The sequence below is a fragment of the Amblyomma maculatum genome, chromosome 6 (assembly GCF_055883805.1).
Source record: "Amblyomma maculatum isolate TAMU_Amacu chromosome 6, ASM5588380v1, whole genome shotgun sequence".
Lineage (NCBI taxonomy): Eukaryota > Metazoa > Arthropoda > Arachnida > Ixodida > Ixodidae > Amblyomma > Amblyomma maculatum.
Genome location: NC_139349.1, coordinates 135,447,213 through 135,459,841, shown reverse-complemented (window position 1 = coordinate 135,459,841; position 12,629 = coordinate 135,447,213). Strand labels below are relative to the sequence as shown.

Sequence of the window (12,629 nt, the reverse complement as noted above, 5' to 3'; positions counted from 1 at the left end):
ACATCACAAGTCAAAAACACTTCTGGGGGTTTAAGCATGGCTTGAGCCGAGTGATAGAGCGAAAGCTGTGAGTGTTGCAGCGAATTTTTCTGCGGGCGCCTGGATTTAATGTGCCGCCGTCACAATGTTCGATTGAACCTTCTGTCCTAGCAACTCACTGTTGTCGTTCGCCTCTACCAATTATCAAGTTATCTTTCTTCTTCTTTCTGCTTCTTCTTTTGCTTCTTTTTCTTTTTTCCTTCTTCTTATTTTACTTCTTTTTCTTTTCATCTTCGTCTTTCATGGTGCCATGCTGATGGCTTGAAAACCTACCGTAGTGTAGCTTTCACTACGAAAGAGACAGCAGTGTCGCTGTATGCTAGGCATGGCTGCATGTTTGTGGTGTCACTGTGAAACATAGCTACTATCATTTCAGCCGTGTCATGGTGAATGTGACAGTTACGAGAACATCCATTTCTGTCTTGCACTACGTCTTGTTCCAATTCATTTTTTCGCACTCCTTGAGCAATTTGTAATGCTTTGCCCCGTAGAAAAAGATTAGCTCTGTACTACAAGTACTCAGCATTTTCATTGGCATGTATGCATTGGCAATCATATAATGGCTGCCCTTGTTCAAAAATATCGCCGTTAGCTGCTGGCTGGCTGCATGGCTTAGCAACATCAGTTAATGTATGTCTCGTTGCCAATCCTTATTTGACTGAAATCATGTTCAAAGCTCTTCATTCCCTTTTTGAATGTTCAGTGTTGGTTTTTCACTGGTAATGTGTTTGGTATGGGTATTGCTTTTTGCAGCTTTTGGCATGCTGCCATAAATGATGTTCTTTTGAGCACATACGATCTTTGTTGCTGTGCGTAGTCCAGTTGGCCTTCTTTGAAGTCTGTAGTAATACCTCTTCTACTTGATAGCTGCACATGTGACCTTTTTCTGCAGTGCTACGTTCTCCTGCAGTGACTGACATGTCATCTCTTTTCGTATATATATAGATTTCACCCACATCATGAACGTTTTCTCATTGCTCTTATTCTCGCTTTGGAGGTGGTCACCTTTCTCTGTCGCTATTTTCTTCATGTCTGCTTTCCTGTACACTGTTGCTCAATGACCACCAGAAACACCTCAACAGGTCTTCTGTTCTGAAACAGGAGGAGCCACCGCAATTAATATATGGGTAGTTTAACCCTTGTCAACTCCTTCAAAACTTTTTATTTCTTTCCATTAAATGCAAGGCTGAATAATGAGAAAGAGAGAGAAAAAAAAAGAATGGAGGGGCAGGGAGGTTAGCTGGGCAATGCTCAGCGGGCTACCCTACACTAGGGAAGGGGAATAAATGTAGAGAATGGAAAAGAAAGAAAGAGTGAAATATGAAATCAGTTCTGCAAGAGTCTGCAGGCCATCATTGTTAGGGTGCAAAAGCACGCTGAAAGTTCGCAGGCTTGAATTCTTCCCTGAATCCTTTAGGAATGCCAGTAGCATCGTCTCACTGCTTTCTTCTGAGATGAAGGCTTAGTCCAAGGCCCTAGAACATCCATAAGGGGATGAGGATTCAGGCGACACTGCATGACAGCCAGGACAACATGCTCATGCACAAACTCTATAGACAAGCTTCCCAATGAGAGAATGCAGTTTAGCTTGACACTGTGATGCCTCACCTGTAAATGCTCTTTTAAATTAATGGCCGTTCATGTGCGAATCAGCACCCATGACACTCAGGAGCAAGTCATGCAGCTTGGCTGTACGCTGAGGCCCAACAATCTAGAATAACAGCCACAGAAAGGCAGCACTTGTAGATGTTAGCAAGAGCAGAAGAAAAGCTTTCCGAAAAAAAAAGCAGTATCTGAGTTTGTAAGCTTTTTTTTTTTTTGCCATAACATTACAGACCTTTTTTTCTTTTTTCAGGAAAATAAAATTTTACGTTCCACAAAAGAATGAGTGATCGTGCTTATAGGGCTCGTTGGTTTTCGTACTATCATGAGGTGGAACGAGGAAGTCACAAATTATTGACCTGTGCTGTGTTTTGTCTTCCTTGCTTTATCCTGTATATTGCACTTTAACTACGGTGGTTTGAATCAAGTAAATTCCTTGATTCAGGATGTGACCTGGAAAGAAGAAAACAAATTCTGACCAGTTTCAACAAAATTCCAATTTCTAACCTTTTTATTTTTTAATAGAAAAAGTAAGCCTGATTTTTGTGCCTCGAATACTTAATCATACAAAAACCTGAAAGCAAAAGATGTTAGGTGTGCAGTAGTACCAGGTCAGTTTAGGTCTCAGAGGTTTGAATGTACACTGGAGAGCAAGTGAGAGAAGAGCAAAGACAAACAGCTGCAGTAATTGCAAGTAGTGACCCTTTTTGTCTGGGTGCCTCCTTGCTAATAATCAATTTTTACTAGCTAGTATTATTAGTGAAAAAAAAGAAATGTTTGTGATGCCGATTGTGTACTGCTTCATAGCATTGTTGTTGAATGCATTGTATTTTTATATTTATACTCCCAGCAGGAACTCACAGACTTTGAGCTGAGTGATTTTCTTCCGTAATTTCATTGAAATACCCAGTCAAGCTTTATGCACTGCTGAATGTAAAGAACTAGAGACATGAGATGTCAGCTTGTCTGTATACTTTTAAAGGGGCAATCATGCATTACAAAACTACATGAATTACCCCAAGGAACTCGCTTGTGCCTGGTAAATATTTCCTAATTCAACATATTTTATCCTATTTTGATTTTATATTTGACAGCTGAACAGTTTCTTTGGCATCACTGATGATTTATCATTACTGCCATGTGAGGTGGTATAATCATTGCTTTGTCATTTTAATTCACTCCTACAATTACACCAGCCCATCCCAAGAGCTGTAATGACAACATGTACCGAATTCATCTGTGACATGATCACTACGGTTCAGATGTTGAAACTGCGTCAGAAGAAAACTCCAATTATAAATTGTTTACTGGGTGGAGGTGGAATCCAAATGCTGATCCATGTTTACAGGTGTCTTGCACATCATTCCAAAGAAAGAACATGCAGTCAGAATTTGCTACCCCTGCTTCTTTAATGCTTTGTAAAATGTTTTATATGCATGGCTAAAGATGCATCAAATATGACGTGCATACCGCACCTTCAAATGCAACAACTATGCAACATAATATTCCATGCTTAAAAGCCACACGCTTGCTGTGAACAGGTCACGAGGGCCCCAGTCCACAGAAGGGGGGCCTCATGGGCTGCGGTAACCCCACATACGAGCCAGTGCTGAACCCGGGCATGTGCCACCCGGGTGCCTCCACCATGGGCACCAGCCAGATGCCGGCCTACAGCAATGCCCTGGTGGGGACTGGTGGGGGGCCCCTGCTGTCGCTGAGTTCGGGCCCTTCCATCGGCCCACCTCCGTCGGGGCCCCCACCTCCAGCAAACGCCCCCGAGACAGGAACACTGACCAAGCGGGTGCACGCTGGCAACCCCCTCAAGAGCTTCAGTGTACCCGCACCACCTCCACAGAGCGCTCCGTCTACACCCCAACCAAAGCACATAGGTGAGCGGTGGGGAGGCGACCAGTGTAGGCAATGCAGAGCTGGGAGATCGAAATGTTTTTGTGTATTTTTTTTTAGCATGAAGAGATGTACGGAGATAGAAGTGGGTACAGCAAAGTGCTTCCAATAAGTCTTCAAATGAAAAGCAGTGTCATTGTCGTGCCCACTTGATGCAAATACTTTGTTGTCACTGACACAAAATGAAAACAGAACATTCCACTCTTAAACAGGATGTGGAAATGTAAATGATGAGTACTCTATTTATGTACTATAACAGTCATGATCAATGCACTCAGGCTTATATTGCCTGTGAATTGAAGATGTACATCTTTCTTTGAATACCAACTTTTTTGCAGTCAGTACTAAGATATAATTTTAACTTTTTTCTCCTAACTTCACGAGGCTGCAATTCTAACATTTCTTATCCTAAAAAAATGATGAAAGCTGAAAGCTGATGAAAAATAACAAACCTGCTGGTTTGTTATTTTTCTCTCATTTATATTTGAAGGTGTCACATTCAGCATGTTTTCATAATGAATTGTTTAGTTATATGCAGTTTTATGGTGCATAAGCAACTGTGGCTATCATACACCGAACACAAGGTTCGATTTTCTTTGTTTTGTTTTGTTTTTGTGGGGTTTAACGTCCCAAAGCAACTCAGGCTATGAGAGACGCCGGTCTGATTGTCTGTTATGTTAAGTACCATAATGAAATGAGATGGCTAGAAAGAAACTCATCAGTAGTCATCATACTTATATACTTCGTCGGTTCTTGACCACATTAGTGTCGATGTGAGCTAAGCAATGGAAGATTCTGCAAATTGACTTCGAAGCAGTTGGATATCTTCCTTTCTTAAAATTTCACACGATTCTGCAGTATCTCTGTCAACAGAAACAGTATGATCTCATTATTGTTGCGGCACGTTTGACCGCGTCTGCAGAAGTAGTATAGCATTGTTACTTTCAGAATTAGTGTTCAACCCTTGAGTGCTTTGTATTGCTGAAAATTAATCCTTCTGATCAGCATTCATAGCTTAGTTGCTTTCTTGACATCTTTGACCTTGATGCAGTTGGCAGCAGCACATCTTAATTTTGGGCCTAATTGGTTGTTTGACGTGTCTTCGTGTCCTGTTGTTACACTGGTCACAAAGCTGTGAAGCAACTAACTAGGCTGAGAATACATACTAACAAGATTCGTCTAGTCAGGTACGTTCCTCTAACACATGATCACTACATGATGGACGACCACCTGGGGATGAGTTGACGGCCTTTCACCGTAATGTGGTTTGTCTCCTTGTGCAGTAGTGCGGCCCCAGCAGGTGTCCAGTAGTCCGCACAAAAAGGCTTCGGTGGCCACATCGACATCATCTGGGGGACCTTCAAGCAAACAGAGTCCAGGGAGGCAATCTGGCCTCAAGTCCCGAGTTGTGGCATCTCCACGCAGTATCAACAACAGGGACACTTCGTCTTCCGCTTCTACTGCTCACACACCTAAGAAGGAGGAAGACCTGGCGGTATGTCCAAAATAGTTTTTTCTTTCCCTCCTTTTTTTTGGACAACTTTAATATGTATATTACTGCACTATTGGTCACCAGCCTGCAGATAACCAAAGGACAAAAATAGTGGCGGTAATATTGTGGGATAGGTTTATATGAGAGGCTGAAGCTGTACAGACGTAATTGTTCGAAATTTTTGCTTGTTCTTGAGATGCAAACATAGAGAACACTGCTAGTTATTCTGCCAATACTCCCATAAAATGCTCGCATCGTGTTAGAATGGCTCATACCAATTAGTAAACTGGCTCTATTGTGTAGAACAGAGCAGACTTCTGCCAATTGGCAAGATCACGTGAAACTTCCCAGGTACGATTTCTGTAGTGACATTGCAAGTGATGCCAGCAGTTGCATTAAGTGCCAAAAAAATGTAAGCAGCCATACTGAGGGCACCTTTTATGCGAAGAAAACGCACCTAATGCAAACTAAGAACAATTATCAAAGTCTAGAGACTGGAACCACTGGTCATTTTGAACAACTGGATCACGCACATTATCAGCTTTTAGCATCTCTTTAGACAGAAAAAAAAAAAAGGTAATAAGAAGCATTAAATTAAGAAACAATCTTTCTGTGGCTGAAATGGGTGTTTAGGGGCCCCGTGATAGCAGTTTCGTGTCAGTTTATATAGAGAATATTATGCCTGGAGCTAATAATGAAAGAGGAGCAGTTGCATGGATATTCAAAGGAAGTGGACATTACTTATTACTACCTCAAGTAGCAATTGAGGGAAAGCTAGAAGCAATTTAAGAAAGATGCGGAAGTTTTTATTGTATATTGCCATGGGGCCACTGACGGGCACATTGACGAAAGCTAGGCAGACTGTTGTAGAGTATGCTTATGTAACCCTCATTTCATTTTTTTTTTTTTTTTTCACTTTTTTTTCAGTCTCCCTTCAACAATGAGGAATTGACTCAAGAGATGGCGAACCTCGAAGGTCTCATGAAGGACCTGAATGCAATAACAGCATCAGAGTTTGAGTGCTAATTAAGCCGCCATCTATGGTCAAAGGACTTTTAGTAGTGTGTGACTGTGTGTGTTCATCATGGATTTAACAGTGGACTTTGCAAGCAAACTGTGTTCAGCCACCGACGTCCCAGCAGTTCATTAGCATCCGTGGCAGACAACAAGTTTGGTGTGCCATACTAGCAGCATCCGCGGAGTCCCACCATCAGCCATCGCACGCGGGCCTCTGTCGGAACACTGCCCTCATCACTCACTTTTTTTTTTCTTGTTTACTTCATGGATTCAGGGATGGCTCGAACCTTAGGATTTGTTGGCAGGCTGTGCTCTCACTCTAAGCAGATTTTGCACAACACTGTACATAGCACTGTCAAGTACTCACTTTTATTATTATTTTTTTTTTATATGGTGGGAGTGTACCACATTGTCACCACTGCTGTGTGTTGACTGGTTAGTATGTACACCGATGCTGTTCCCATGCTTGAATCCCACTCTGTCTGGAGTTCAAGCACCAATCGTTTAATTTTTGTTTATGCACTCAAGTTGTGTATTATTTTCTTGTGCCAAAAGCCACTGGCTTTAACGCTAATTTTGTGTGTTGGTGTGCTTTTCGTTCCTAGGTGTCATTATACTCAGCAGTATTTGCAATTTTTTTTCTTTTAGGCAGAGCCTCTTTTGTACACATTCGTTGACTGGTTGTCAAATCGGTGAGAATGGATTACAAAGTTGTCTCACATATGCTTGGTATCACTGATGTAAAGGCAGTCAAAAGCTGTTCCAGTAAACGTGAGCCTTACAGCTTTCACAATAACCTCATTGTTAGCAGAAAAATGCAGCAGCATTTGAGAAACACCGGCAGAAGCATTTAAAATATGTGACTTGTTGTGGCATTCCTCTGTGAAAAGTTGCCTGTTACCACCTCTGACACCGCTTATTACTTGCTGTGAGACTGCTGGCAGCTTTTGTCACCTGTTGCTTAGAGGCAGTGGCTGATTAAAGTTGTCGTCACCCTCAGCACAGAGACCGCACTACAAATGAGTGATGCCTGACATGAAAATGAAGCATGTTGGCTCGGGAGACGTGCACCAAACATCATGCACAAGATGGAGGTTTCGAAAATCTCATTTACTTAGCAGTGTGACTGCTCTTTTCTAGCTATTTGTAAGCCCTTTTTATGTTATACTACTACAAAAACTATGTAAGAGGTCCTTAATTTTTACTTTTGTAACGATAAGTGAATGCACCAAGAAGGTCGTGAGAACCCCTTTAATGTCATTTCAGGTGGAAAAGAAAAGAAAAAAGTAATAAAGAGCACGATGCTATCGCACTCATTTAAAAAGTTTTTAGAAATGGTTCCGCTATAGCTGTAGGCTTTGTGATATTTAAGCTGACTTGCAGGCAGTGGCGATTAACTTCCCAGGGCACTCTGTGGCTACTTTTGCCATTTCTTGTGCGAGCAATCACTTAATCCTTATGCTTTGCTTTCGCAGTGCAGGTAAGCATATAATTCACTCTCTTACATGCATCCTTAATGCACAAGGGCAATACTAGAACATCCCTGCAGTAAGCATGGTTTATATCATTCTAAATTGGTTGTATATGACTTGCACTTTGGACAACACCTTGTTTTCCACATACAGAAAGCAATGCACTTTGCTTTGTTGTCGGATTACTATGTCGCAAAACTTATCGCAGCCTAGCCCTGAAATATCGCAAGTGTTGTACTGTGCAGTTGGCATTACTTTGTGCAAACATCCTATATGCTAACGTTAACGTGACTGAAATGCAGGTACAGTACACACCGATCTTGTCTAGAGTGTGCAATGAATGTCTTGCAGATCAGAGAAAGCAATATGACTCGCAGCGACTCAGTTTCAGGGGTAATGCACGTTCATTCACTAAGCATGCAAGCCATGCAGGTGCATCATGAAAGAGCTGCTGTTTGTGACAGATGTCGCTTTCTTTGCTTGGCAGTGCATCATCTGCACTCTCCACACAAGCTAAGCTTAGCACTCCCGCTGTGAACTACAAGCATGGACGGCCACTATACAGGCACTTTGTGTACTATCAGCTACAAGTGAAATGCGAACAAGTTTTGGAACGGGAATGGCAAAATAAAAAGACCTTAGTTGTTGAAAGCTCAGTACCAGGGCAGGTTTTAGAAGGAGTGAAGACTGTGCTTTAAAAGTGTTATTCAATCTTAGTTGTATTTAATCTTTGGGAGTTAGTATGTTAGTGTTTTGTGTTGACATTTCGGTGCTCCTGTTTACATTTCATTTGTTGCTGGTAGTATGTGCAGTCAGAGCACATTATCTAGGTGGAAAGCATGTCCAGGAGTATCTTGCCACAGGACACAGCTGTCTGTTTTGTTTTGGGACAGCCTGTTCAAATTATCCGCTGTGCAGCAAAGCTCTCTCTTCAAGAAAAGGCCAAGTAATGAAGCTGGTAGTTGGCAGCAGTCCTTGCCGCAATAAATAAGAGTGGTGCTTGACTGTGGTTTATTGACTCGCTATACGCACTGGAATACAGCATGCCCACAGGGTACAACTGAATGCTCTTAAAATGCAACGGCATAACACTGCAGTGACAGAGCTAACCGTTAAAGACATTTGGTGTTTCTTGTTTATGTTTCTCTGTGTGTCTATAGGATTCACATTTTAAGTGTTTATGAAACAGGCCCAATAACTTGACTCCGTATGCAAGAAATGTTTGAGTGGCATGGTAGAGATCTGTCTTTTATACCCATATGCTTGAGAATGTGCATGTAATGAGACACAAAAATTTTTCACAAGATAATAGTCACAGGATTGTAAGAAAAAGGGAGCTTGTGTGTGTGTGTGCTGTGATGTACAGAAATTATGGTAACGAATGCCTTGTTGCGACTGTCCTGTTGTACGGGATTATAAACGAGGTGGCATATTTGGTCACAATTCATTTAATCTCGCTTGTCTTTTATACTTTTTTGGCAAATATGCCTCTCGAGTCCTACCTTAGAATGCTACTCACTTTAATGTGTTGAAGATGATGGCAGGTTTGTACACATGCAGCTCAAGGCCAGAAAGTTGTTAATAATGCAAGAATGATCTTCCACTCATTTCCCGGTCACAGTTCTTTTGCTTTTTGTATATATGTAAGTGTATGTGTATGGTTTATAGATCTGCTTTAGTTTTTATTGCTGTGCCATTTATAGATAGCAGATGAAATGAGGTGCTTTGAATTTTTTTTTTTTTTTTTTTTTTACACTCTACAGTGTTTGTGACTTCTGTAAACAAATGTTTGTTTATGTACAATTTGTCGAGATATACGAAATATAATGCATACTGTCCCACCAGTGTTGCTGCTTGTGTCTGCCACAGTCAAAGGGATATAGAGAGATTCAAATTTCAGCTATTATTTTTCTTTTTTCCCTGAAGTTGTGACACAACATTATGTGCTACTGTATAGAACACAATATTGATTTCTAATTAAAAACCTTTTCCTAACAAGTCAGCTTCATTTGCTGCACCTTTGATGATCAGCATGGCACTGAATGGATAAAATAGTATGTATCCTTACGTAATGGCTCATTTATGGTGTAAATCATGTTAATACATAGAAAAACGTGGAGCCTCATTACATATACCTGCTTGCTGTCCAAACCATGGTAATGCCAGGCTTGTTTCCTTTCAAAGTACCCTGCACGTCTTCCTAGTGCTGTGGCAAGAGACTTCGTCAAGATGGTAATCTTTCCCTCGGGGCAAGTGAGTGGACTACGCGAGAAGGTAAACGTCGAGTTCTGAGAAAATAGAGGTTGCAGCAGATGTGCTGCAGTGTGACTGCAGGCTGGATTCATGTCGCACACTGCAAAACTGTGCAAGCATCTCTGCAATTCTGGTTGTCCTATGCTACTTGACATCACACTGGTGGTGTTAAAGGGAAATGCTGCTTTCAGTACGTGCTGAAAATAATCGAAAAACTATTTTTTTTAATGTTATTTTCTGCTTTCGTAACCCTTTCTTCATATAATTACACATTTTCATTGCTGAAATTCATATAGAAGTAGTACTGGTAAGTGGTTATATGTTAAATAAGCAAGAAACACAAGAAAAAGGTGTTTGCCAGCTCCGGTATCTGCTATCAAAAGCTGAGATCACTGTTTTGATCATCAAAGGTAGTGGATAACTCTTCCAAGTCGCAAAGAAAAAGGATAGATATATTTGAAGTTCTGATCTCTAGGCAACCATTCAAAAGAATGCATTACAAGGGGGATGTGGCATTTGGGGTCAACTTTTCTATTTCTTCGTAGTTTGTGATGAAAATTAGCAGGGTTACTGGTAATGCTTGTATGATACCACAAAAATTTCAAACTGATATCTCGGTAAGTTTTTCATTTATAGGCTTTTCACCTTGTACCAAGCTTGAGCAACTTGCAAAATATGATAGGACTCATTCATAGTGCATTTACACCAAAATGAATGTATGAGGTCATGACATAATTGGATTGTTTTTGTTAACAACGTAAAAGTTGTTAGTTTTCATTTTTAATAAGGTGACTGCACAACATGTATCTAGACTGAATAATTAGTCAAATCAATAAGGCGGCAAATGTGCCAAAAAACCATGATTGTCGGGACCTGAGCTGTTTCTCAGTGAATACAGAGAAAAAAAAAGAGATCCAAATAGACCCTGCAGTCATGAAAGAAATGAGCAGAATAATCGGAGCAGGTCACAAGAAAAACTGTTTTGAGAAAATGGATTCCAAAGTCGCACCATTCATTTCACTTTATCAGCAGGCGCCACGGTTGTAGTCCTTCGTGTCCTTTTTCAACGAGGAGCTGCTTGGGTACCTTACCTCTAAACTGAAGTGCTTTTGGTGCCTTTTTTTTTTTTGCCAGACATCCTTTCCCACAGCTGTTCGAAGAACTTGTTGGCCAGTTGGCAGACTGACTGCTGCACAGTATTTTACATAAGCACAGCGAGCCTCTGTATTGCACTTCTTGCATACCGCCTCAATATGACAGCCGTCTCTGTTGCAATCAACAATGAGCTTTTGCCTCTTGGTAGCACAGACCAAATGATTGAATGATGCAGGCTTTCAGAAGCATTGTGGGTTTTTTTCTCTTCAGCCAAGACAATGGCTGAGGAGCTGGGCATTGGTAAGCCACCGGTACACAGGTAGCAATGCATCTGCAAAGTGTCTCTTGGGGTGGTTATCACGATGAAAAGGGGAGCCTTTGATTTGCTTCTGCAGGCCGGTGTTGGCACAAACTCTTTGGTTCTTGTGAGAAAAGATCACACGAGCCTTGAATGGTGGAAATTACAAGATAGAAAGTTGTCACTGTGGTTTTTTTTGCATTCCTTCAACTTGATTGCCATAGCAGCTGATTAATTCCTTCATTAAATTTTAAGGAAGGCTGCCTTTTGCCTAACATAGGCTGACCCTTCTTGATGTTTGTGAGTAGAGCACGCAAGGCTGTGACCATCCTTTTTTCACGTTATGTGATCCTTCTTTGAGAATTGTAAAAACCATGTCGCACCCATCTTTGCAGTGCGTCACTGAAGTCATAAAGTCCTGAGGTGCCCATCACAAACAATGTTTATGTATCATAAACCACGCTTCTCAAAGAGCCTTCCATAGATCTTCAACCTCCATTCTGCCAGATTTAACATGAAATTTTTCGACAGATGTAAGATGCCTTCCAGTCATCATGACTACCTACCTTCTTTGAGGCCCAGTGTGCATCCGTGGCACTGATTTGAAAGAACGACACAGCCGAGTACCACATGTCCTGTGTGGAACTCGATCACTGGCAACACGTATGTGAGACATGTAGCCGCATGTCATCCAACCACTGTTACGATGGTTAAAGGCAGGGTCCACCTCACTGTAAACACTGCGCACAGCTGCTGCAGCCAGCATCTGGAGGAAAAAGGTTTTAGCAACAGCTGGCTGTTTCGCTGGCAAGACAGAATTCTGATTTTATGTGTGTTTCAATTTGAAATGACAGTGTAACGTTCTGTGAGCAGGTTTTATGGGCCAAAGGCTTGTCAAAGCTGTCTTTGACAATACTTTCTACAGCCTGCATAGCGCTTATGATCACATCGAACATTATACGTTCTTTCCGTGGCGATGACCACTTCTTTGCGACGGTGACGCTGAAAGCGCATCATTTGCGCTGCGAGCCCAAACACAGCTGAACCGAAAGCACTGTTGGCACTTGGCTTTCTTGTGAAGCGCGTTAGGGTCGTGCAGTGTACTAATTAAGCACATCAGCTTGTTCTGTACTGGCAAGCACCTCGCCCTCACCTGTCAGTTGTTTCATTGGTTCCATCAAGTGCCTCCTGGAGAACTCGAGGCATTGTTCCATCCCATTTACCTTGTTCAATCTCCGCGCGCTCGCATTAACAGCGTTCCTATGGCAACGCGAGCGACGCTCTGGTGCGACCGAGTGACTCCATCGCTCCATCTCCATATTCACAAATTTCTTTATCTGTGGTTCACGCTCGCAGTCACTCGCGGCTATAAAGAACATAACCAACATAACAGAGCACTGTAACAACGCCAACCGAGCCACCAAGGGATGGGCCTTGCCAACCACACAATTTTCAT

At 41.8% G+C, this 12,629-nt stretch overlaps 1 protein-coding gene across 1 annotated transcript in view; it reads left to right on the top strand.

Moving 5' to 3' along the window:
- The window catches only part of fra (neogenin protein frazzled), a 356,063-nt gene extending 346,546 nt beyond the window's left edge, over positions 1–9,517 (top strand). The window contains exons 24-26 of the mRNA XM_084607459.1: positions 3,183–3,530; positions 4,830–5,041; positions 5,966–9,517. Coding sequence (XP_084463585.1) covers positions 3,183–3,530; positions 4,830–5,041; positions 5,966–6,064 — 659 coding nt within the window. The 3' untranslated portion in view covers positions 6,065–9,517. The remainder of the gene's footprint in view (positions 1–3,182; positions 3,531–4,829; positions 5,042–5,965) is intronic.
- Positions 9,518–12,629: the final 3,112 nt, after the last annotated feature.